At 48.3% G+C, this 26,991-nt stretch overlaps 1 protein-coding gene across 1 annotated transcript in view; it reads left to right on the plus strand.

Moving 5' to 3' along the window:
- The first annotated feature begins 1,379 nt into the window (after positions 1 to 1,379).
- LYPLA1 (lysophospholipase 1) overlaps positions 1,380 to 26,991 on the plus strand; it is a 375,654-nt gene continuing 350,042 nt past the window's right edge. Inside the window, exon 1 of the mRNA XM_086965753.1 lies at positions 1,380 to 1,713. Coding sequence (XP_086821879.1) covers positions 1,645 to 1,713 — 69 coding nt within the window. The 5' untranslated portion in view covers positions 1,380 to 1,644. The remainder of the gene's footprint in view (positions 1,714 to 26,991) is intronic.

Consider the following 26,991-nt stretch of genomic DNA (forward strand, 5'->3'; position numbering starts at 1 on the left):
ATCCTATGTTAAAGAGTCTATTGGAACTACAGATCTTAATTTAGACTGTAAAGGATGTACTTTATAGCACTGTGATTGTTTTAAGGTCACAACCACCTTTACCTAGTCCTCACTTCTTTCCCATCACACCTATCCCATCTGACTTTTCCCTTTTTTCCATCACTTCGAGCGCGTCGAAATGTTATGATTTGATATCAATTTTGCTGTTTTCTTCTCATAAGTTCTATATCATCAATTGAGAGTTGTGCCTCAAGGCAAATGTGTGGTTCAATGAAGTAATTGAACATGGTATCCTATATGGTTGAATAGAAAGATTATCTATATAACCCTGGTACTCAATGACTTGAATTGGGTACTCAAGCAACAATGTGCTTAAATAATGAATAAAAATAGAAGCACACTTTGGCTTTAGTAATTTTTTGTTTTTCCTCTTACATAACTGAATGCATGTATTACATTTGATGTCACATTGAATCTATAGACTCTGACCATTGTTATTGTGCTTACTTTTACTGACCCAGGTCAGAGAGTTCTTAGGGTATACCCCATTGCAACTCAATACTGGCAAAGAGCTCGGCGGCTCCCACAACCCCGCCCAAGCACTTTGCCAGGGCCGGTTTTGGTTCGCAGTCCGGCCCCGGATCTGATGCCACTTCTTGTGATGCCAGTTCCTGTTGATACCACTTCAGGTGATGTCAATTCCTGTGATGCCATGCGTGATGGAATGGCCGTGATGTCACGTAAGGTCATCTCACGCGACGTGATGTCACGCACCATAAGGTCAATTGCAAACGGCCTATATCAGTGCCTCCTACTTCTTTTTTTAGGACATGTGCGCTGCTTATAAACCAGTTTACCATGTATATTGGTTAACGCACCCGCATTTGGAAAATATAAATTCCCCGTTTACCTAATGCGATTGTCCTATTAGACGTCTGACTTCACCCGTATTCTATATTCAAGAGGATGGCACATATGCAAATGACATCTATGCTTGGGTCACTAAATTCTAATGTAAAATATCCGAAGCCAGCTCCAGCTGACGCTTGCACGTGCCCCATTTTCAGCAAGTGTTTCTCTTCTTCTCCTGCATGGGAAGTAGACTTATGCGCTCGATCGCTCGTGTGGTGTGCCAGCAGACTCCATGGTAACCTAGATTTGAGATGCTCCTCCATCTGTCAACCCTGTGAAGAGGAACTGAAATCTGTCACTGACAACACCATACAGCCACTGGGGGACGAACCGGTAGGGACATGAGTTGGCCAACCACAAGCGAGAGATCATAAACCAGCCCGTGACGATAGAGCAAGCACTAGCCAATCCACCGAGGAAGAGGATCAGAAGCCAATCACAATCGGTTACAAGCGCGTGAGCAAGTCGGGCACGGGGCGGGCTACTTGCAAGTGCTGGGCGGGGGTCGCTCCGTGAGTTACCGATTTCTTTTTGGGCTGCGGTACGGACATAGACGAAGGACTGGCCTGGCCACGAGACTGCGCGCTGTGGGCGTGACGTGCTGACAGCCAGTGTGACCCTGAAGCGGGTGCTGCAGCTGCAGGAGCCGCTGTCACTGCTCGAGTCTTGCTCTGACGGGAGCGGGACCTACGCCCGGAACCCGACCCGTGTACTCCTCGTCCCGTCCGGTGCATGTGTGGCAATACCATGTCCGTTCCGCTCCCCGCCATCGTGCCTGCAGCCAAGAAGGCCACTGCCGCTGTGAGTACCCTGCCCAAGTGACCCCGGGTACTTTGACTACCCAAAACCCTTCGCACTCCAACTTCACTAGTTCGATTATCACGTCACTTGTGTGCTCCCCTGGCTTCTGACCTTGTAATTATGTGGTTGTTATTGTGAAGCACTTCTGTGAGACTCAGAGTAAGCCACCTCAGCTGCTGTGACTAAAAATCTTCCCTTTGCTATTTATATTGTACCTATAATGTTTATTCCAGAAACACGGCCAGCATAGATTTCACTTTTACTTGAATTTTACTTTAAAGTGTCTTAATGCACCGCGCCGACTTGCACTACATCTGGCCCACTGGCACTGGACGGTCCACATCTTCATGTTCTTAATCATTGATTGTTATATTACCGGGCTGAACCATATTTTCGACGTCTATTTAGCCTTCTTGTTTACTGTCCCTTGTTTTTGATCCTGCCCTTTAGCAAGAGTCACAGTTCGACCTAAATTTAAAAGGGTTGCATTCAGTTGGTAGGCATTTTTTTTAAAGAAAGTCTCAAAAGTAATTTAAGCCGCTCCTGTCGTTGTACCAAACAATTTTGCATAGCAGCTAAGGCAAAAAATGCCGCACGTCCAGATCCGTCCCAAGATGCAAGACTGTGCCCAACCACTCCAGTACCAGCTGAAAAAAAATGCTGCTGCCGAGGTAAAAAGAGCAGTCTATTTGCACCAGGTGGCACTTAAACAAAAGTCCATTAAAATCAATATATAGGCATGCCAAAAGTTGTTCAATTCATAAATCTTCTTTATTGAATTCCCTTTAAAAAGCGAGACAGCCAACGTATTTCGTTCTAGCAAACGCATTCAGGGCATAATATTTCAGTGTGGCATTTGTTAATGTGGGCAAACAATGGGTTGGTCTGATAAAATAAATGCTGACAGGTGTGGACGCCTGGACCCACGACCAAAACTGTATGTCAAGGACAGCGTTTAAAGACACGTTTTAAATAAAATAATATGTTGAAATCAATATGAATTTTGTTGGTAATTTTATACGTAGTTTGCATATGTATTTTGGATTTAAATAGTCAAAAACCATAAGACATATTTTGCAGTTATAGTTTTGGTGGATGACATGGTTTAGGATTAAATGTCAATGAAATGGAGTTAATTATTACTGTTTCCTTTGTTTATTACAGTAGAGACTAGAAATTGGACTGGTAAAACGCTGTTTCATGAGCGGATGCTAGACAATGGAATCAATACGGAAGTTGTTCTTAAAGTTTTTGAACATAATAGAGGTTCATAGTTGAGTTGGAAGACACGTTGTCAGATTGTTTCAAGATATCGTAATTGTATAGTCCTTTTTAAGTGGTTTAGGACAGTATAACCGCATATGATTTAAAATATTCCCACCTTGGAACAGCAACAGAATTGACTACCCCCTGAAGTAGCCCATGCAGCTTCCAGTCCTGTCTTTCTGAGGTGGTGTTGACCCTTTTTGCGTCGAGGTAACACAAACTCCACTAATCTCAACATTAAAACAGGATACAGTAACTGCAGATATATTAAGTTGTGACACAAGCAGTCATGAAGCTACCCTTCTGTAAACCAATTTCCACATCTGAGTACACCACACTTAATTTTAACATAAGTAACACAATCGCCCTGACTGACTCTGGAGTGGAAACTCATGGTCATAGTAAGGTAGCCCCACCAAATCTATGAAAGCAATTAAGATTGCCTCTGGCCATTGCAGAGCCTCTGTGTGCAGTTTATAACATATGTCTTGGTCTTGGGGGGTGGCGGGGTTCCCAAGCCAGGGTGGTTTCAATCTTGGCCCAGAGGGGCTGCACCTTGCATTCTTTCACTTGGTGACCCGAGTAGATCACTGAACCCTACCCTAGCTGGCACTTTCCAGCCTTGAAAGTCTGGCTTGCGCTCTACAGAGCCTGAAGCACTTCTCTTAGGTGGCACATGGGTTTCGCCCAGCTAGAACTGACAATGTAATGTCGTCCAGATAGCCAACACTGAAGGTCTCTAACTCAACCAGGACTTGGTTGACCCACCTTTGGAAGGTGGCAGGGGTGTTGTTCAACTCGAAGGGCATTACCTAGACCTGGAAGTGCCCTTTTGGACTTGGGAATGAAGACCTCTCGGTGGCCCCCTCAGTCAAGGCAATCTCCCAGTTCACATCTGTAAGTCAAACCTGCTAAGGAACTTGATAGGTCCTAGCAAATCAATGAGCTCATCAGCTCTGGAAATTGGGTGTGTGTCAGTATTAGTGACTGCACTGAGTCTCTGTAAACCACACAGAACCTAAGTTCTTGGGGACCAACACCACTTGGGCGGACCAAGGGCTGTCTCTCCTGACATGCCACTGGTCTTGCAGGTAGGACAGGACCTGCAGAATGCATCTGAGACCCTCTTCATTTGAGGCTAGTAAAAGTGGGTGAAAAGACTGTCAAAGGTTTTGTTCTACCCAAAATGACCTAACAGGGGTACATCATGAGCTACCTGCTGTAGGAAGGCCCTGTAGCACTTGGGGACTACCAACACCGGGTTGCATCAGGCTCAGGAACCGTAGGTTCACTATACAGGAGACCATTTTCCTAGTAGATCAGGTGATCACCAGCTGCCTGGGCCTCCTACCATAGGTCCACAAGAGTAGGACATTCCCTCTGCGCCTTGCAGAACTCCTCCCTTGTGGGACCTCCTTCCTTCTGCCATTTGGCCACCTCAGCTCAAGTATTTTCCCTAGGGTGGCAACATCCTCCTCTCTAGGCTTGCCCCCCCCTTCCACCCCATGGGGTCAACCTCCTCCCGTACCTTTGGAGTTTCAGGATTGGGTTACCAGTGTTCTTTCCCTTCTTAGCAGGCACCTGGGCCATTTTTCCAGGCTCCTGACTACCCTTTTGGGCTGCCTCGACCATATATGGTCAGACACACCCACTCGGGCAACCCTAACATCTACAAGTGGGACCTGAGCTTCACCTCCTGCCAGATGGTGTGCTCCAGGTCCTTGCCAAGCGCACATTCCACAGGCATGAACAGACTCGCGGCTACCCTCAAGTAACCTGAGAACCCCAAATCCCCCCTCAAAGGGAAACTGAACCACTGTATAGTGACTCGTGTTTGTCAGCTGCAACAACTTGGTGGTATACATTAGGAACTACCTGCTCAGAGGTATCAGATGACATCTGACGGTTGTCATGCTGGCTCCAGTGTCTCCACCATTTTCCCATTGATAGTGACCCACTGCCTGTACTTTCTAGGTCTCGCTGAGCCAGCGCATGCGATGCTCTGCGAGAAATTTTGTAAGCAGGGTTTTCAAAGTGCTACCCCATGCTTTTGGTAGCCTCAAGCTTGCACGCACGCGCCAGCTTTCACCGTCCGAGGCACCATCTGAACTGCGATCAATTTCACTTTCACGTTCCATTTGGCTCCCGTGCACACAACTCCCGTTCGCGGCCGCACATCTGCATTCTTGTGTACACGAGTAGGCACTGCTTGGGGGAAATTAAATAAAGAACTACTTTTTTTGTTGTCCACCCCACTCTCCAAGAGTCCACCTCACTTAAACGTCTTTAATTGTTTACTTCCTCTTATGACCCCTTATTCTGTATGTATTTCCGACTCTTTATAAGCTCTTGGTTTTAACGTTCAACTGTGTTTTGTTTCTTTATGCTCATTTGCTGAACACATTTTAAATGATACTCCCCGGCAGCTGCTTATGTAAGGTTCGAGTCCAGAGGAACAGTAAGCACTGTACAAGACTGCGTTTTTTCCAGATGTGTCCCTCGTGTACTGCTGTTGCTCTCACCTGTGTGCTTGTCTCCCTCCGCTATCAGTATTGTGTTCACCCACATGTGCTTCTTGTAAAAGCTCCCCATTCCTCTTTCTAGCCCATGTTCCTTCCTATCCACCCTCCATATTGCTTCCCCCACCTGTGCCTTCCGTGTTGCTTCTGCCCCCGCCCTCCGTGTTGTTTCACCTGTTATGCTTCATTCCCCACCTGCACCCTTCGTGTTGCTTCTCCCCTCTTGTGTCCTCTATGTTTCTACTGCCTATTAAAAAAAATGCTTTTTTATTTACCAGTCCAACTCGGATCAGTAAATAAAAAAACGCCATTGCAAGACCTATTGTCTTTGCCAATGCTTGTTAGTATTATGAGTTCTCTACACCATCTCTCTGTCACTCAGGGACACTAGGGTAACCCACACTCTGTTCCCCCCCACTATGTGGGAAAAGTTCCTCCACAAGCGCTACCCTAACCAACAGCAGTGAATGCCCACTGGTGGGAGGGCTGTGCCCGCTTGGGACACTTTGTATAACAGGGAGATAGGTCCTTGGGACGTACGATCAGCTGGACCATATATAATATTTGTGAAAAAACAGGTGCTGACCATACGGAAATGCTCTCCTTCTTTGGAGTGACAAATAACTGATATTTCCAAATTTGTCTGGTATTATTTATTTTATACCTTTTTACTTTTTGTTTTTTTAGATTTGGCAATTCATTTGTACGAAAAAGACATACCAAATACGTTTAACATACACTTATTCAAAAGCATACATACAAATAACACATTGCATAAAAACAGAACATCTATCTGAACATTTTCATATATACATTAACACAAATATGTGCATCAACATCATTATTCATTATTTGCACTATCTTTCTCAAATAAGGAAGAAATCAGATGGAGAAAACAGTGGATGTAAAAAATGATACAAGTATGGCTGACGGAATAAATCACAACATCAGTCCTAAAAAAAACAACTTATTTTTAGCAGTTGTTAGATACTTGTCTCCATTTGGCCGACGCGTTTCGAACTCGCTATTTAACTTTGCGTGTTCTCGTCAGGGCGTAATGACTTTATCCTGCAAGGGTTGTGCAAAAAATATGAAATAAAAGAAGAATGACGTCAGTTCCTATTTTATGTTGAATAGCCTCATAGATAGCAGCTCTCGCTAGTGTATGCATACCTTATACAAATCGTCATTAATGGATGGGGTTCAGTGTTTACTACGGAGATCCCCGTCGTAGTATCTGAGAAAAAGGGGGAAACCATGGAATTGATTCAATTATTTATTCCAATAGTGAGCCTAATACCTGATACCAAATAAATGCACTCCTTGCTCCTACCTTGTTCGATTGACTCTGTCTATCTTCGGAAATCTGTTTTAGTGTTCACCCTATGTCCGTGAGGGCCCCGGTGTATCCCGTGTGCCTGCCCAGAAAGACAGGTTAGTGGCTGGCCCTTACTATCTCAGTTAACGGCAGATGTCATTGCCCATAAATGTTGGAAGGTACCTGTGCCTCTAGATTGCTGCCGTGAGTTCTCCCGGGGTGGGGTCCGCTGAATGTTTGTTAGCGCGGTGCGCCTTACTCGCGTTGAGTCTCCCGGCTTAAAGCGCGGGTCCGCTGGATTCGGGATCTGTTTCTAAAACATGACAAGCGTTCAATTAAACCCGGCTTGTCGAATTTGCTCAAAGTCAGCTCACGTTTTGACGGAACAGAGTGAGAACCTACTGGGTCTTCTCTGATCAGTCTGCAGACATCGCTTGCAGTGGCTGTCCATCAATGCGCCATGTTTGCTGGGGGCGTGGATATTTCATAAGTCACATGCTCATCGGGATTCTGGGATATGTAGTCTACTCTTAGTGTCGTGAATATAGGTCCAATCTGACTTAATGTTCTAAACAGGGTATCTATAGTCTTGAAATTTCAGACATGGAGTTTAACCCAGTTTGAAGGCTATTAAATCGCAGTATTAAATATGCTTCTTTTCTTAGCAAGACATCATCCACATCCTGGACTGTTTTCCTGTGCCCTATTGTGTACAGGACTGTCCATTTAAAATCAATCTCTGAATGACCCTGTTCTATAAAATGTTGAACCATGGGTGAAGACACAACTTTATTTTTGATGCGTGATCTGTGTTGTGTAATGCGAGTGTTAATCTGCTGGTTTGTTTTACCAATATACAGTTTATTGCAACTACAAGTAATTGCGTAAACCACATTTTTGGTTTTGCAATTGCTGAACCCTTCGTTTCTCCATCTTACATTTCTGTGAGTGAATTCGCTGCCCTCAATCGTTGATTCGCATGATACACAATTTCCACATCTGTGGTGGCCTCTAATCTGTTTCATGCCCCATATCGAGAGCAGATCATATTTAGGTTTTTCAATCATTATATCTGCCCGGACCATTTGTTGACCTATGCTCCTGTTTTTTTTTTAAAGCAAAAATTGGTCTTGGAAATGGGCATTCCAATTCTTCTAGTAGGTGCCAGTTTTTAAGTATAGTTTGTCGGACCTGATGGGCATGGGGACCAAACGTCGTCACACAGACAAGTTTGTCTAGCTCATGTTTCTCTTTGCGTTCAAAGAGACACTCACGTGGTGTGTATCGTGCCCTCTTACGTGCGTGTTTCAATAATTTAGTAGGGTATCCCCTATTGATCATTTCATCGCAGAACCTTTGGGCGTGTCGATCATAATCTCCAATCTCTGAGCAGTTTCTTCGAATGCGAAGAAGCTGCCCTTGGGGTAGATTAGTTCGCAAATTTCTGGGGTGGGCACTCTGATGGTGAAGGATGATGTTTCTGTCTGTCTCCTTTCTAAAGAGAGAGGATTTTAAACAGCCGTCAGCACAGCTTATTTCAACATCAAGAAATGTCATTTTTGAGTTGCTTTGTTCCATTGAAAATGTAATGTCCGGATGTTTATTGTTTAGCCATTGATGGAATTCTGCCAGTTCAGTGTGGCTCCCCTGCCACAGGAGCCACACGTCGTCAATGTACCTAAGCCACTGTTGTTCTCCACGAACTTGTTCTCATATTCCGCCATAAACAGTATAGCCATCTCCGGCGCATAAGGACAGCCCATGGCAGTCCCTTTAACTTGCGCATAAAACTCGTAATTGAAGCGAAAGTAGTTTTTCTTGAGTGTCAATTCCGCAATTTCTAGGACAAATGAGGTTGGGACCCTGTGGGGTCTTACTCTCATGTCAAGGTATAATTCAATTACCTCCAGTGCTTCACTTTGGGGAATTTGTGTATATAATGAGGTCACGTCCATAGTGACCATGATCTCAGTTGAGGGGTTAAAATGTATTCCCTCAATTTTGACACTTGGCATCCCACTTCAAGTGCCCTTCATATTACCGCTCATAGCACTTGGGGTTGGGGGGTGCCTTCCCTGAAGACTTTCAGTCAGGGAACCATCTCTTTTTTTCCTCAGTTGGGGGATGGGAGTCCTGACCTGGGGAACTAGTTTGGGGCCAGGGCGACTGACGCTGTAATCTGGGGGCCACGGTTGGATTCCGGCACCGGAGGCAGTCCAGCCCAGCACCATAGGCAATAGCTTGCCTAATCTTCCCAACGGCCTTCAGCACCGGGATGACTTCGGGTAACTGTTCGCACTTTACAAATACTCGATTATTTTACTCCTTATTTTTGTTTGCCCCACCCTTCTTTCTTCTGATGGGGACCCTGCCTACCCTTGTGGTAATCCTCCCCTCCTCCAGGTACCTTCTTATGGTCCCTTATGCTAACCCAGTGTTCCGCCTCATTCCTAAACTCCCTGGGCTCCGAGAGCTTACTGTCAATCAGGTGTTGGTACAGATCTGCAAAATAAAGACTGAACATGTGCTTCTTTGCAATAAAATTGTACAGCCCCTGGTAGTACTTTACTTCACTGCCCTTCATCCAACCATCCAGTGGTTTCAAAAGAAATCCATACAATCTAGCCAGGTCTGTTGGGCCATCTTCTGATTTTCACGAAACTTCTGTCTGTAGTTCTCTGGGGTCAGACCATATTTTCTGAAAAGGGCTTCCTTCATGGGGGGGATACCTCATTGTGTCTCCCTTGTCTAGGGCCAATAGGGCGTCCCTCCCCTCGCTAGGGATATTCATCCACAGACTAGTCTCCTAAGCCTCCTCAGGGATCTTGTGCATCTAAGGCAACCTTATAAACCTTAAACCACTTGTGAATATTATCTCTCGCAACAAAGTCAGGCAAAAGAGCTTTGGGAACATGGACCCTCTTGTCTCCAGATGGCACTGATGAAATTCTGCCACCATCGCTGCAGGGTCTTGAGACCCAGCTTCTTAAGACTCCGTTAATGAACTAAAATCAATTTCCTCTCCTCTGTGGCCAGATTCTTTGGCTCCTTCTCCAGCTAAAATCTGGCCCGCTCTAACTTGAGTTTTATTCCCTCCCACCTGTTCTCCAACTTCCTGGGCTCAGGCTCCTGGAAGACACATTGGTCCCTGTCCAGGGAGTAAGAACCAACTTGGTGGTCAAGTCCTCCCCCTTAGCTGCAGGTAAAACCACTATAAGTTTCTCTCTAGGCTCTTCCTCCTCAGAACTGGTATCCAAATCCTGTTGCTGTAGCCAATGACTGGTAGACGTCTGCTGAGACCCTCCGCGCCTTTCAGAGCTCCACCCTCCTGGTGGTTCTCTTTTCTGGTAGTCCCCTTTCCTTGCAGAACTCCTTGATCTGGACCACATTGAATGACTCCATGTTAAACAGCTCAAACTCAATCTTTGCAGGCGAGGACGCAGACACAGTCAGAGTAGGAATGTATTTAAAGAACAAAAAGGCCAATCGCAGAGAATGTAAAACTGGAATTGGTCCTAGATATGGGATGGTAGTGTACTCCAAATCTCTGTTTGGCACTGCACAAACACAAGTCCTATCCCACTGCTGCCACCAATGTTAGAAATTGGGTTACTGTTTTCTTTTTTAAAACAAATTTTATTGGCATTTCGCATGACCAGTCCATACAATAAAAGGGGCAAAAGTCACTTCATAAGCAAAATGGAACACTCCTCCCCACGGCCATGCTCTAATATTGGTGTGAAACTCTAATAGCTGTCCATTAACCCACTACCCTCCCTCCCAAACTACACCCACCCAACTCCCTAAACACAGGCCAACTGGAGTAAGGATCACATATGTGAAAGTACAAGCATATACGAAGGCAGAGGACAAGCTCTGTCCAATTCTTTTTCCTGGCAGCGCACACCACCGGACCTACCGCCATGGCCAACAGACTTCATCAGTGTAATGCATCGTCACCACTGTGCACATGCCAGCATCCTATAACACATTCATGCTTCACCCCTTCCTGACTAAACCCCCCGCAACAGTGGTGAAGCTGGATCCTCTTCCCTGCTTGTGAAAAAAATCACCTCTCCAGGGATCCTCCAGGAGACTCACTCAGGCTCAAGTTACCGCCATGGACCCCTGACCCGTCTTGGCCTCTCTAAAGCGGCAAACCTCTCGTATCTCCCCCCCCCCCCAGCAAACAAACTCCTTGGACTACCCCTCAACAGTAGCATTTGCCGCTGCCTTCCAGTTGCGGGAGATCTGTCGCTTAGCAAAGATTAGACCCAAGTCCAGGAACCTAGACGCCACCTTGTATTTAGCAGGGTGCAGATACACATTAGGGGTGAAAGGTTCATATTCTGATCTGTGGCATCATTTAAAACTTTAACCGCAGCCTCCCAATATGCCCGCACCTGGGGGCAGCTCCAAATCATATGTAACAGACCCACCCCAAGTTCCTCACACCTGGAACATGTAGCCTGAGCTGTCAGGAAAACTCTAATGATGCGTTCCAGCGTGTAGTATGCCGTTTGAAGAAAATAAAAATGGATCAGCTTAAAACGGGCGTTCCTGGATGCTTTTTGGAATATACTTCCATGCTTTTTCCCAGGCTCCCTCCTTGATGGGTGTACCCAGTTCTGTTACTCATTCTTCCCTCAAAGCTACAAAAGGCATCTCCAAGTCAGATCTCAGACCACGGTATAGTTTCGTTACCAGCCTGTTTTCCCTGGAGTAGTTACAAAGCAACTTACAACCTAAGTGTACGGTAGGTTCCACTAATTCACCTGGCCAGCAGAGTCTGATGACCGCCACCAGCAGAATTTAGGTTGCTGGTTGACTGGTGTGTGAGCCCTGGTCAAGCAGAAACTGCAGTCTTATTCCGGGTTAGGCACAAGCAAGCCCAGATTATAACCTGTACTCACCCTCTAGTAGCTTGGCACAGAGGAGTCAGTCTTAACTAAGCGGCAAAGTGTAAAGTATCTGTCTCACACATCAAACAGTAAAATAGTCAAAAACACCACTCAATATAGTCCCACACCTGGCTAGAAAAAAAGAGGTTAATTTAATAAATAAAATTTCAAATCCAATCAGTAGGGTTCAGAGATATAGAATTTTAAAGTTTTTAGAGAACACAGCACCAAAAGCATAAAGCAGTAGCCGTGGTTATCTAGTCAGCATCTATCTGACCCAAAGTGGGGTCCTCTTTAAATGACAGTATAAACAATACAGTCTTAACGTTGGTCTTGTGGGTATTAACGGTTGAGACCGAAACGTCAACATACAACCGGTCTCTCTCTTAAACTACTCTCATCACTCCAATGAGTTTTAGTTTCACTACTATGATAGATATTCTTGTGTTAAACTGGAAGAGTGAGTTACTAGTGCATTGTCAAATGTCAAAAGAATTTCAAGATTCATACTATACTATTGACAAACTCCTTGGCAGTATACTATTCGCTACTGTTTACTTTGAACCTCTAGATACCTTGCATGTTTAATTTCAATACAACATGCTAAAGCATATACACCTATTTCTGTGATTTATTCAGTACTTCATTTCAAAGTTTTCTCCTATTAATTTCAACTAATTAAGTTGCAATATCACTTTAGGACATCACTGAATAATTTAAGTATTGGATTGTGTTTTATCCCTCCAAATAACTCCTTTGTAGACACTTTTACTTGCATCATAGATACCCAAGCCCTCAAGAGAATGCTAGGTTGCCATTATGTTTATAATAAACATTCAAAAAGTGGCATTTTCAGAATTGTGATTTGAAATCCTACTTTACCATCATTTATGATTTAAAATTAGGCTTCCTAAGTCACCAACAGGAACCCGTTATCTCTTCCCGTTTGGAACTTGCACTTATAAAAGGTAATAAGGCAACTCCAATGCTCTTCCACGGAGGGATAGGCCATGTAGTAGTGAAAAACAAATTTACAAGCTTTTCATTACCAGGACATGTAAAACTTAAAAAGTACATGTCCAACTTTTTAAATACCTTGGAATTGCGCAAAAATAGGGGAATACTGGAGGTCTATTTATGAGATCGTATCGCTCATGATTGGGCAGGAGATTGCTCCTCTTCCCGAAGTTGCGCTGTTGGGTTATGTATATGAGTTCCTGAACAAAGTGCGGAAATTCGCAGCAAATGTTTTATCTTTAGCGAGTAGGCAATTCGCGATTCATTAGGGTAGCAAGACTACTCCTAAGACTGAGGCCTGGCTCGCGAGCCTCACATGCTGTAATACCAACTGTGATCTGTTTGCAACCTTGCAGCCTTTCGCTTCCAGGCCAAAAGATACTTGGTATCCCCTCAAAGATTATCTCCTGCGGACCGGAACCTACCTCCCAGTAACACAGCCTGCGGGTATTGTTCTCACTGGTGCGGGTTAAACTCATGTTTATAAATGTGTTTTATACCATACTGCCTGATTATTATTATTTTTTCCACATGCAGAAATGTGTAATCTATGTTATCAAATAGGTTTCAATAAGGGGGTATTAAGTCTTGGAGGATGTGCAATGATACAGTTTTATTGTATCTCTGCTTATGAGTGGCGTGTAGACCAAGTACAGAATATTCTTTCACAAATATTGTTGTGATAACTCGGTCATTGTGCTTTGAAATATCATTCTTTTTTGTTGTGTGCATAAGAATAACAAGCATTGGAAATGCAATAGGTCTCGGATTTATTTGAGTTGGAGCTAATGGCATTGTAAATGGCAATGTCTTTTAGCCATGTGTTATGGAGTGAATGCATGTGGTGTGTAGTGGAATTAAGTGGGTTGGATTGGAATTGTAGCAATGGTGGTATGCTGCGCTTTAGATGAATATGTTTAAAAGTAAAGTGCACCATACTGCGATTGCTACAAAAGTTAATTGTGCATGCGTTAACAATTGATGTGTGCACTGATGGCTGGTGGTGTGTGTGCCTGTAGAAATTGTGCACTGATGGGTGGTGGTGTGTGTGCCTGGTGGAAGCGTGCACTGCCGGCTGGAGGTTTGTGTGCCTGGTGGAAGCGTGCACTGGCGGCTGGTGGTGTGTGTGCCTGGTAAAAGCGTGCACTGACGACTGGTGGTGTGTGTGCCTGGTAAAAGCGTGCACTGACTGCTGGTGTGTGTGCCTGGTGAAAGCGTGCACTAATGGCTGGTGGGGTGGGTGTGTGTGTGTGTGTGTGTGTGTTTGGTGAAAGCGTGCACTGACGTCTGGTGGTGTGTAAGCCACAAAAGAGCTGCTCCTTGCGGAAAAAACAAAACAAAAGTGAGCTAAGTGTAAATGGTCCTTAACTTAAAATATTGGCATCTTACAAAAAGTGTAAGACTGGTCTCACACACCACCTGGTGTCATGCTTCATCATTGACCAGTCCTCGCCCTCCAAAAACTCGGTTTGATGGAGGGCGGGCATGCACCTGACGACAGGGATGCACTTCTAAGTTAAGTGGGGGCCCAAAGAAAACGTGAGTTAAAAATCCATTATAGGCGTCATATTATTGTTAATATTGCTGGCGCCTATATGGTATATGTTGGACAGGCCTCGTGAAGGGGCCGCTCCCTCCCTGCATAATACGGACCGAACACCGGCTCTCCCGGTGTCACCAGAAGAACCACCCCGGCAACCCACCGACGCAACCCGTCCCCAACGGGACGCCTGCTCCCGAACACCCCGACACCGGCCGGCCCGGGCCGCCGTCAGCAACATTGCCCCGGCCCTGACGCCATCTTGGACCCTGCACCACGAGGCCGCGTGGCCTCAGCTCGACCCCCAACCCTGGGCCTGGCCAGGCCCCGACATCGAGGCACCGCCATCCACCCAGGAGGTGAAGAGACCACTTGGCAGGTCAATGGGAGAAAGGAGTGTCGATGGCTCTCCCCCGTCAGGTGCCGATCGCCCCCTGCCTCCCCGGGCGCTGGCTCCACCCCCCTACTGGGTGTCTGGACTCCCTCATCCCGGACCTCCAAGAGCGAGGGTCCGGACATCAAAGGAGGCCAGACCTATAACTGGGGCAGCTCCAGAGCAGGAAGGCAGTTGTATCCTGGAAGTCGAGAGACACCTTGAAGAACTCATCCTTGACGGACTGCTGGCGCTGCCGCAGCCCTGCCTTGTGAATCATCGTTCCTGCCTGCTGGCGCTGCCGCGGCCCTCTTCAACCTACACCCTCGTCGGGACCTGCTGGCGCTGCCGCGGCCCATCCTTGTGAACCAACGCCCTTGCCTGCTTGCGCTGCCGCGGCCCTCTGCAACCTACACCTTCGTCGGGACCTGCTGGCGCTGCCGCGGCCCATCCTTATGAACCATCGCTCCTGCCTGCTGGCGCTGCCGCAGCCCTCTGCAACCTACACCTTCGTCGGGACCTGCTGGCGCTGCCGCGGCCCACCCTTGTGAACCATCGCTCCTGCCTGTTGGCGCTGCCGCGGCCCTTCTCCAACAAGACTGATTATCCGAGCCTGCCGGCGCTGCCGTGGCCCGACTTTCCAGAACTCCGAGCTCGAGGATTGTGAGCTACCCATCTTGCCACCCCCCCGTACCAGACCGGTACCAAGACTGTCCCGCTACCCTTTCCCTTTCAGAGACGAGAATTGAGAGGACCCTCGAGTCCCGATCTCCCTGTATCGCTGATAACCTTGCTTCAAGAATCATATATAAAGAGTGTTGACCTCATCCTTGTGTGGTGTCCATCTGTGGGGGGGAAGTTACTCGTCTGTACGATCGCTGGAGACGGCCCTCACTGGAGGCCTCTCCCCTTGTCCTCGGCCGACCCTCCGGGTCCCCGTCTAACAGTATACTAAAAACGTGGTCGGTGTGTTGGGGTGTTAATTGTCCCCACACCGATTTTAGGAGGTCGACATGTTTCTGCCAAATGTCCCGTGTGGGTCCGCGGCATTCACCAGGACCTATGTGTGACTAAGGGTCGGGCTCCACCCAGTCCAAACTGTAGTTGGAGGGTGTCCACTGTGTGGGCAGATGGTGATTATGCTCCACTCTGGTGGTGTGTGCCTGTTGGAAGCCTGCTCTGACGGCTGGTGGTGTTTGTGCCTGGTGAAAGCGTGCACTGACTGTGTGGTGGTTGTGTGTGTGTGTGTGTGTGTGTCTGTTGTGTGTGTGTGTCTGTTGTGTGTGTGTGTCTGTTGTGTGTGTGTGTGTCTGTTGTGTGTGTGTGTGTCTGTTGTGTGTGTGTCTGGTGTGTGTGTCTGTTGTGTGTGTGTCTGTTGTGTGAGGTGTGGTGTGTGTGTGTGTGTGGTGTTATGTGTGTGTGTGTGGTGGACTTAGTTCGAGTTTTCGTACCCTGCACACTCACACACTGCCCCTACACACTTGCACACTGCTCACCCTACACATTCACACAATGTTCACCCTGCACACTCACACACTGATCACCCTGCACACTGCTCACCCTGCACACTCACACACTGTTCATCCTGCACACTCACACACTGTTCATCCTGCACACTCACACACTGTTCATCCTGCACACTCACACACTGTTCATCCTGCACACTCACACACTGTTCATCCTGCACACTCACACACTGTTCATCCTGCACACTCACACACTGTTCATCCTGCACACTCACACACTGCACACTCGCACACTCGCACACTCGCACACTCGCACACTCGCACACTCGCACACTCTGCACACTCTGCACACTCTGCACACTCGCACACTCTGCACATTCTGCACATTCTGCACACTCTGCACACTCTGCACACTCTGCACACTCTGCACACTCTGCACACTCTGCACACTCTGCACACTCTGCACACTCTCACACTGCTCACCCTACACACTGCTCACCCTACACACTCACACACTGCTCACCCTACACACTCACACACTGCTCACCCTACACACTCACACACTGCTCACCCTACACACTCACACACTGCTCACCCTACACACACTCTGCACACTCTGCACACTCTGCACACTCTGCACACTCACACACTGCTCACCCTACACACACTCTGCACACTCTGCACACTCTGCACACTCTGCACACTCTGCACACTCTGCACACTCTGCACACTCTGCACACTCTGCACACTCACACACTGCTCACCCTGCACACCCACACACTGCTCACCCTACACACTCACACACTGCTCACCCTACACACTCACACACTGCTCACCCTACACACTCACACACTGCTCACTCTGCACACTCTGCACACTCTGCACACTCTGCACACTATGCACACTCTGCACACTCTGCACACTCTGCACACTATGCACACTCTGCACACTCTGCACACTCTGCACACTGCTCACCCTGCACACTCTCACACTGCTCACACTGCACGCTCACACTGCTCACCCTGCTCACCCTGCACACCCACACACTGCTCACCCTGCACACCCTGCACACCCACACACTGCTCACCCTGCACACCCACACACTGCTCACCCTGCACACCCACACACTGCTTACCCTACACACTCGCACACTGCTCACCCTACACACTCACACACTGCTCACCCTACACACACCCTACACACACCCTACACACACTCTGCACGCTCTGCACACTCTGCACACTCTGCACACACACACTGCTCACCCTACACACTCTGCACACTCTGCACACTGCACACACACACTGCTCACCCTACACACTCACACAATGTTCACCCTACACACTCACACACTGTTAACCTGTTAACCCTGCATGCTCACACACTGTTAACCTGTTAACCCTGCACGCTCACACACTGCTCACCCTGCACGCTCACACACTGCTCACCCTGCACGCTCACACACTGCTCACCCTGCACGCTCACACACTGCTCACCCTACGTAATGCGAAAAGACCTAGCTCTGCCCTTTGGCCTGTGTTGTAATCGTACAGTAGGTTGTCAGTCGTTGCGCTTGATTGGTTGGGGCGTCCCCTCCGTGCTGCTCCCCTCACAGAGGGCCGGCTGCCTCCATGAAGCTCCCAAGACAGGTGTTCAGCTGTTCTTTGTTTTAGCTCCGGTGTGTCAATGCACTGTGTAAGTGCACAAGCATACCCTGCTCTCTCTGGAACACTCACACTACTGAGTCTCTCTCCCTCTGCTGTCTCTCTCACTCTGCTGTCTCTCTCACTCTGCTGTCACTCTCACTCTGCTGTCACTCTCACTCTGCTGTCACTCTCACTCTGCTGTCACTCTCACTCTGCTGTCACTCTCACTCTGCTGTCACTCTCACTCTGCTGTCACTCTCACTCTGCTGTCACTCTCACTCTGCTGTCACTCTCACTCTGCTGTCACTCTCACTCTGCTGTCACTCTCACTCACTCTGCTGTTAATCTCACTCACTCTGCTGTTAATCTCACTCACTCTGCTGTTACTCACTCTGTGACTGCCCCACGGAACCCGGTTCAGCCTCCATCTATGATTGTGTTTTATGGTTTATAGATCTTCACTGCCAACCTTTACGACCGATCTCACTCCGGTCACTGTGTCACATCGAAATTTGGAACACTTGTCTCCATCACTGCGCCTAAATAGTCTGCCCTCACGGTACTTGATAATTTGCTCCTCAATGCATCGTTATTTTGTCATCACTGGCACTCAAATACACCCCTCTTACACGATGATGTCTTTCGCAATCCTGGACACTGAGCTCCACCATGCTCCGTTTTTCTCCACCACAAGCACATGAATATACTCTGTTTTAATGGAAGAGATGAGGTTGCAAATTTCCAATACAACATGCCTAATTTCATGTAATTCTTCTCTCCTCCTTTTTCCCATGTAATGTATAAATGTATAGAATTGCGTTAAAAGGCAGTGTAATATTTAAAGACAACAATGACTATATTTTTGTCCTGATGATGATGATGCCCCTCATTTAACTTAGGCATCGAAACGTCGTCGACCAAAAAAAAACCCTTATGCAATATTGTTAGACGGACCGGGAGGGTCGGCCGAGGATAAGGGGAGCGGTCTCCAGGGAGAGCCGACTCCAGTGACCGTACAGACAAGTAACTTCCCCCCCACAGACGGACACCACACAAGGGTAAGGTTCAACGAGATTTTATAGGCGATTCTTAAAGTACGATCAAATGGTACAAGGAGGTCTGAACTCAGGGGTCCCCTCGATTCTGGTCTCTGGTTTGGGGAAAGGGTAGCGGGACAGTCTTGGTTACCAAAAGATGGAAATAGCTCTCAATCCTCGAGCTCGGCGTTCTAGATGATCGGGCCGCGGCGGAGCCAGCAGGTCCCGAGATGGACGAAGGAAGCGACGGTCCGCGGCGGAGCCAGCAGGTCCCGATGAAGATGATGGTTGCAAACGGTCCGCGGCCACGCCAGCAGGTCCCGACGACGATGAAGGATTCCGAAGGTTACGAAGGTTGCGGCAGCACCAGCAGGCAGGGCGATGGTGCACAAGGCAGAGCTACGGCAGCGCCAGTAGTCCGTCAAGGATGAGTTCTTCTTTACGTCTCTCGACTCCAAGATACAACTGCCTTCCTGCTCTGGAGCTGCCCCAGTTATAGGGCTGGTGTTCTTTGATGTCCGGACCCTCGTACTTGGAGGTCGGGAGGTCCGGGATGGGGGAGTCCAGACACCCAGCAGGGGGGTGGGGCCAGCGCCCGGGGAGGCGATGGGCGAGCGGCACTTGGCGGGGAGAGCCATCGACACCTCTTTCTCCCATTGACTTGCCAAGTAGCCTGCTCACCTCCTGGGTGGATGGTGGTGCCGGGATGTCTGAGGCCTGGCCAGGCCCAGGGTTGAGGTCGATCGGGGGCCAGGCGGCCTCGTGGTGGAGTGTCCAAGATGGCGCCCAGGATGGGCGCGCGGGCCAGCAGTGGATCGGGTCCACGAGGTCGATATGTTCGAAGGCAGGGGTCCCTGCGGGGACGGAGGACGTGCAATGGTGGTGTGTGGTACCTGTGTGACCGGGCTCGGACCGGGTTGGGCCGGGGGAGAGCGGCCCTTCATGTGGCCTGTCCAACAAATATGACATTTAAAATATTGTGAAATGCAATGGTGTGGTTATAACAATCTCTGTCTGTAACACTGACTACAAGTACACAGACATATTTTTGCTTTGCTCCTTTTACCATTCTGTTCGTTGTTTTGTCTGAATGTTGTTGGTCATGGCTGTGCCCACTTGTTTTTAATGTGTTCATTCAGTTTTATTAAGAAAATTGTTAAATAAATTCCTTGTCCGGCTGGACAAAAGACATAACACATATCAGGTGTGTGATTATTACCTCAGAATACCATTGTGTCCACGAGTAGGGACCACTGTTTTTTGTAGCTTGTCACTCACTCTGCTGCCACTCTCCCTCTGCTGCCACTCTCCCTCTGCTGTCTCTCATGCTGTCATTGCTGTCACTCTCACTCTGCTGTCACTCTCACTCTGCTATCTCTCATGCTGTCACTCACTCTGCTGTCTCTCATGCTGCCACTCTCACTCTGCTGCCACTCTCACTCTGCTGCCACTCTCACTCTGCTGCCACTCTCACTCTGCTGCCACTCTCACTCTGCTGCCACTCTCACTCTGCTGCCTCTCTCACTCTGCTCTCACTCTGCTGCCACTCTCACTCTGCTGCCACTCTCACTCTGCTGCCTCTCTCACTCTGCTCTCACTCTGCTGCCACTCTCACTCTGCTGCCACTCTCACTCTGCTGCCACTCTCACTCTGCTGCCACTCTCACTCTGCTGCCTCTCTCACTCTGCTGCCACTCTCACTCTGCTGCCACTCTCACTCTGCTGTCACTCTCTCTGCTGTCACTCTCTCTGCTGTCACTCTCTCTGCTGTCACTCTCTCTGCTGTCACTCTCTCTGCTGTCACTCTCTCTGCTGTCACTCTCTCTGCTGTCACTCTCTCTGCTGTCACTCTCTCTCATGCTGTCGCTCTCTCTCATGCTGTCGCCCTCTCTCATGCTGTCGCCCTCTCTCATGCTGTCGCCCTCTCTCATGCTGTCGCCCTCTCTCATGCTGTCGCCCTCTCTCATGCTGTCGCCCTCTCTCATGCTGTCGCCCTCTCTCATGCTGTCGCCCTCTCTCATGCTGTCGCCCTCTCTCATGCTGTCGCCCTCTCTCATGCTGTCGCCCTCTCTCATGCTGTCGCCCTCTCTCATGCTGTCGCCCTCTCTCATGCTGTCGCCCTCTCTCATGCTGTCGCCCTCTCTCATGCTGTCGCCCTCTCTCATGCTGTCGCCCTCTCTCATGCTGTCGCCCTCTCTCATGCTGTCGCCCTCTCTCATGCTGTCGCCCTCTCTCATGCTGTCGCCCTCTCTCATGCTGTCGCCCTCTCTCATGCTGTCGCCCTCTCTCATGCTGTCTCCCTCTCTCATGCTGTCTCCCTCTCTCATGCTGTCTCCCTCTCTCATGCTGTCTCCCTCTCTCATGCTGTCTCCCTCTCTCATGCTGTCTCCCTCTCTCATGCTGTCTCCCTCTCTCATGCTGTCTCCCTCTCTCATGCTGTCTCCCTCTCTCATGCTGTCTCCCTCTCTCATGCTGTCTCCCTCTCTCATGCTGTCTCCCTCTCTCATGCTGTCTCCCTCTCTCATGCTGTCTCCCTCTCTCATGCTGTCTCCCTCTCTCATGCTGTCACTCTCACTCTGCTGTCACACTCTTCAGGGCCAAGTAAATGTGCCAGCTCCATCAAAGCATCTCGGCCTTGGTCTCGTCACTTGTGCCCCGACTCTGAACAGCAGGCAGCCTCCCTCCGCTAATCTCAAAAACGCGGCTGGTGTCAGGGGCTGCGGCGCTGCACTTCCAGCGCCATGTAAATCTGCCAGGTCCATCAAAGCATCTCGGCCTTGGTCTCGTCACTTGTGCCCCGACTCTGAACGATTCAGAAAAGGGGGTGGTGATGAACAGAGTGTCTGAATTAAGCAGACCACTCTTACCCAGTCCAAAGATCAGGGCTTGATCCATCACCGTTATTTAGCTCACTGCACCATCCCAGCTCAGAACCTGGCTATATGCAAATCAGTCTGTCCCTGGCCCAGTGCATCATGGGAACAGGGCAGACTAAACTACCAAGCCAATTCTTCACCAGAAAGGAGACAAGCTTCCGGGGACCGGTTTCTGGCATTTCAGCCGTCGTCGGCCCGGCTTGCTTGAATCCTGATGGTGCAGTGAGCAAGGGACTCATGTCTGAGTATACCCTGCCACACCTATAGTGGCCAAAAACGATTCAGAAAAGGGGGTGGTGATGAACAGAGTGTCTGAGTTAAGCAGACCACTCTTACCCAGTCCAAAGATCAGGGCTTGATCCATCACCGTTATTTAGCTCACTGCACCATCCCAGATCAGAACCTGGCTATATGCAAATCAGTCTGTCCCTGGCCCAGTGCATCATGGGAACAGGGCAGACTAAACTACCAAGCCAATTCTTCACCAGAAAGGAGACCAGCTTCCGGGGACCGGTTTCTGGCATTTCAGCCGTCGTCAGCCCGGCTTGCTTGAATCCTGATGGTGCAGTGAGCAAGCCCTGATCTTTGGACTGGGTAAGAGTGGTCCGGTTAATTCAGACACTCTGTTCATCACCACCCCCTTTTCTGAATCATTTTGTCCACCATAAGCGTGGAAGGGTATACTCAGATGTGAGTCCCTTGCTCACTGCACCATCAGGATTCAAGCAAGCCGGGCCGAAGACGGCTGAAATGCCAGAAACCGGTCCCCGGAAGCTTGTTTCCTTCCCAGTATAAGAATTGGCTTGGTAGTTTGGTCTGCCCTGTTCCCATGATGCACTGGGCCAGGGACAGACTAATTTGCATGTAGCCAGGTTCTGAGCTGGGATGGTGCAGTGAGCTAAAAAACGGTGATGGATCAAGCCCTGATCTTTGGACTGGGTAAGAGTGGTCTGCTTAATTCAGACACTCTGTTCATCACCACCCCCTTTTCCGACTCTGAACAGCAGGCAGCCTCCCTCCGCTAATCTCAAAAACGCGGCTGGTGGCAGGGGCTGCGGCGCAGCACTTCCAGCGCCATGTAAATGTGCCAGCTCCATCAAAGCATCTCGGCCTTGGTCTCGTTACTTGTGCCCCGACTCTGAACAGCAGGCAGCCTCCCTCCGCTAATCTAAAAAACACGATGTAGCAGCTGGTGGCAGGGGCTGCGGCGCTGCACTTCCAGCGCCATGTAAATGTGCCAGCTCCATCAAAGCATCTCTGCCTTGGTCTCGTCACCTGTGCCCCGACTCTGAACAGCAGGCAGCCTCCCTCCGCTAATCTCAAAAACGCGGCTGGTGGCAGGGGCTGCGGCGCAGCACTTCCAGCGCCATGTAAATGTGCCAGCTCCATCAAAGCATCTCGGCCTTGGTCTCGTCACTTGTGCCCCGACTCTGAACAGCAGGCAGCCTCCCTCCGCTAATCTAAAAAACATGATGTAGCGGCTGGTGTCAGGGACTGCGGCGCTGCACTTCCAGCACCATGTAAATGTGCCAGCTCCATCAAAGCATCTCGGCCTTGGTCTCGTTACTTGTGCCCCGACTCTGAACAGCAGGCAGCCTCCCTCCGCTAATCTAAACAACACGATGTAGCAGCTGGTGGCAGGGGCTGCGGCGCTGCACTTCCAGGGCCATGTAAATGTGCCAGCTCCATCAAAGCATCTCGGCCTTGGTCTCGTCACTTGTGCCCCGACTCTGAACAGCAGGCAGCCTCCCTATGCTAATCTAAACAAGACGAATCTGCGAGAAATGAAAGCGATCAAAAGCGATTGCAAACTACAAAAAAAGAAAGCCCGCGAGTGGTGCGCGCGCACGCGCGCCACTTCGAGCATATGTTTTGAATCATCGCGGCTGTCAAGCCGCAATAATTCAAAACATATGGCCTCTGGTGCGCGTAATAGACAACAATAGTCCATGAGCGGAGCTACGCGACCGCCCATGGCCTATTGCGTGTTTTGTTAAAAAACGGCACGCACGCGAATGCCAATGAAAATCGACCTTGGAAATAACACGCACAAACGGCGTGGAATTTCCAGGTCCATTTTCAAATCCGTGGGAAAAAGGACTCTCGCTGCGCGACACTGCATGCGCAGTGTACGGGAGGCCCAAGCCCTGAAAACGCCCCCCTCGTGTTTGAAGACAGAGCGGTAAAGCGCACCACTCGCACGAGGGTGAAAACTGAAAAATAATTTAGGGCTGTGACAGTGTTTTCTGGCTTTGCCTGCTGGAAGGCAAATACCAGCATAATGTTTAGTTTACAATACAACTATATAGGTGGCTTAACTTTGTGACTCTTGGAAAAGGGGACAGGGGCTGGGACCAGACTTAAGTTGAAAGCCTCTTAAGACAAGGGAGTGTCAACAAAGTAGATCACCTGAGCAGTGAAAGAATGGCTTAGCTTCAAGGTTCACCCTTGGGACCAAGGAATGAAGTTTGTACTTTCCACCCATTTCCAGCTGTGCCCAAGACGCACAGGTATCTGAACCAATAATCTCTCCTACAGTTTTGGATTTGAAATATCCAAATGGCAACAACCCGTGTTTTATATGCCACTTTAATAAACCATCACCACCTACCTTGCAAAACAAGGTTAGATGACTAACAGAACTGCTTTTAGGGTAACGGCTCCATAAGCGGACAGGCAACTGTATTTAGCATTACTTTGGCCCTTTACTGGCCAAGCATCTATATGTTAGAGCTCTGGTTCCAAAACTCTTTAGAACCACCGTGACTTTTTAAATGTAACTAAAGCATCGTATGGCAGCAAACTGTCATTTACAGACAGCACATTTTCAACTGAAAGGGCCTCTAACTTTGCACAGACACAGTTTTACTGATGAAACTATATAGCATACAGCACTCACATGATAATGTGTGGAAATGGGGTTTCGGTGAAAAGCTATGGTTTGTGGAGCATCAATTAAAGTGGCTTTATCTATTTTGATCCGATTAAAAATGGTTTCCACACATCAGAATAAAAAAAAAAAGTACTGCACTTTTGCTTTGATATTTGCTGAATGCATTCCGTTTATTTACAGGTATTTACATTTTGGTGTGTGTTGCAAAAAAAACAAAAAACAACCTAAGATTGTCACAAAATTCACTTTCACAACCCCTCTCACTTTGCAGGCAGAGAAAGAAAAGTGACCACCAAACCCACGGTAAAAGAATAAGCAGGAACTTGTCAGAAGACATAGCCTGACGTTTGACCTCTGTCGTTGAAGTACAGCAAATGTGACAGAATAAACAGAATTTAAAGGCATCTTTATTTATTGCTCTGAATTTTTGACTTTTTCAACCCACCAAAAATCGGCTAAAAGAGTAACTATTTTCGATACAACTAGTTAATGGCGAGAGTTTTTTTTAGATTGGGAGTCTATGTCCCTGTACATGGTACCTTTTTTATACAGCCCTTCCTCTGAGCTTAAACGTGTCTGTGCTGCCTCCCTTGCAATGTCTTCCAGCACCAAGTACTCCACATTAAAAGGCTGTTCAACAGAGGCTGCAGCACTAAGCTCAATATCACCAGGGCTACCCCCTCGTACTGCGGTTTTACTGCCACGTCCAACCAAACGCAACAGGAGTTGGTACAGTACACCATTAGTTTTCTCCATTTTCAGTGAGTGAACTATTTCCTGGCCATCTAATCACTCACAAAATGATGCTCAGACAGACCTAGCCTTTCGAAGGGGTTATCCACAGTAAGAACAACCACTCCAGTAAAATAAAAGCATATTATGAGGTGGGACTAATGCACTCAGCCAAGACACCTGTCTAATCCAGTTCCAAAAAGCGGAACTTCACTGTTTTATTGTCATCGAGGGAAGAAAGGATGGGACCATCGTGCCTGATGTTACGAATGATAATGCTAGCCTTGAAGCAGAGGGAGGTTGTTTTGGGCATCTCCGAACAAGGCACACCCTAAATCACATGATCAGATGTAGCGAGAGAGGGCTTGAAGCAACTTTCTCTAAAATAGGACATCAACATACAGCGGTCTCTAGATAAGAACTCTTCTTCAAGGAGCCATCTTCTCTGGTTGGTGTGTGGTTTTCTTTTATTGGAAGTGGTAGTCGCCTCTGACAAATGAAGTTCTTCCCTACATGAAAAAAAAAAACATTAGAATTGGTGTTCCACATGATTTATATGCATATTTAATGAGATGAAGGCTAAAACGGTTGTCACTTCAAGCCCACTCAATTTCCTCCTCCAGCTGAGACCCACCGAAAGCAAAGAGGCACAGGTTAGCTGTGGTGTGCATGGAATGGTGCGCTTATAAATCCACGGCTGTAGTGGGAGTATAGTGGCTGCACATCTCTTTGTGACAGTGACCTTCTAAAGTAAGAAAGGCAGCAACTGTTCCTGCAGGCATGTAGCACTGGTGGCTGTCTCCACACATAAAACAATTACCTCTAGAAACCACACGAGGGAGCAGTCACTAGAGGGACCTGCAGCAGTCACCGCACTAGGTCATGACTTTAGTCTGTTCACCTTAGATTATAGTGTTTTATGTCATTCCAGGCAGGGCACCTATGGACACCAGGGAATAATGTTGTCAAATCATCTATCATTTTTCTGATTCAACTCCACTGCATTCTTCATGTGTGGCATGTAGCTAGCCTCGAACGCAGGGCTCTTATTACAGAAGCACACAGTAACTTCAAGCTAACCCCTTCAGTGGCAAGCAACAGCAACTGGTAATACCAAAAACATAGGTGCTGAAAGCCAAAAATTATGAATGGTGCACAAGTCCCAGCCCTCTGGAGCTCATTTCTGAACAACAGCTATTCCTACGATAATTAAATGTTGAGGTCACCCATCAAACTTGTTATAAAGGATTTAGTTCGGGGGCCACAGGGCTCTGTGGACACTGAGTAGGAGGGTATGGTGGTGATAAAAGGAAAAAGTCTTTCAGACTACCTGTCCTATCTCCATTCTCACGCACACCGTGTGAAACATCTTCATTAGGCTCTTTCTTGAAGCTCTTGCTCAGCCTCACTGTGGCCTCAGGGGTGTAAGCGTGCACACTGCACGCCAGCTCAAAGGGTGGTGCTGTGTACAAGGACATGGGCGAACTCTAAGCTGCAATTAAAAAAAATGCACGGCGAGGAGTTGGACGGTTCGTGGAGGCATGTCTGCGCTGCGAGGGGGTCTGGCCACGAAAAATGGACCGGCTCTGCAGGGATGACAGGAAGGGGTAAGGTTTTCTATGCAAGAAAGAAAGAGAAAAAAAAAGCGGCACTTCAACCGATCGCGAAAGCGATCGAATTGTAAAAAAAGCCAGC

Source organism: Lissotriton vulgaris, chromosome 4_1 (genome assembly GCF_964263255.1).
Source record: "Lissotriton vulgaris chromosome 4_1, aLisVul1.2, whole genome shotgun sequence".
In the NCBI taxonomy this organism is placed as follows: Eukaryota; Metazoa; Chordata; class Amphibia; order Caudata; family Salamandridae; genus Lissotriton; species Lissotriton vulgaris.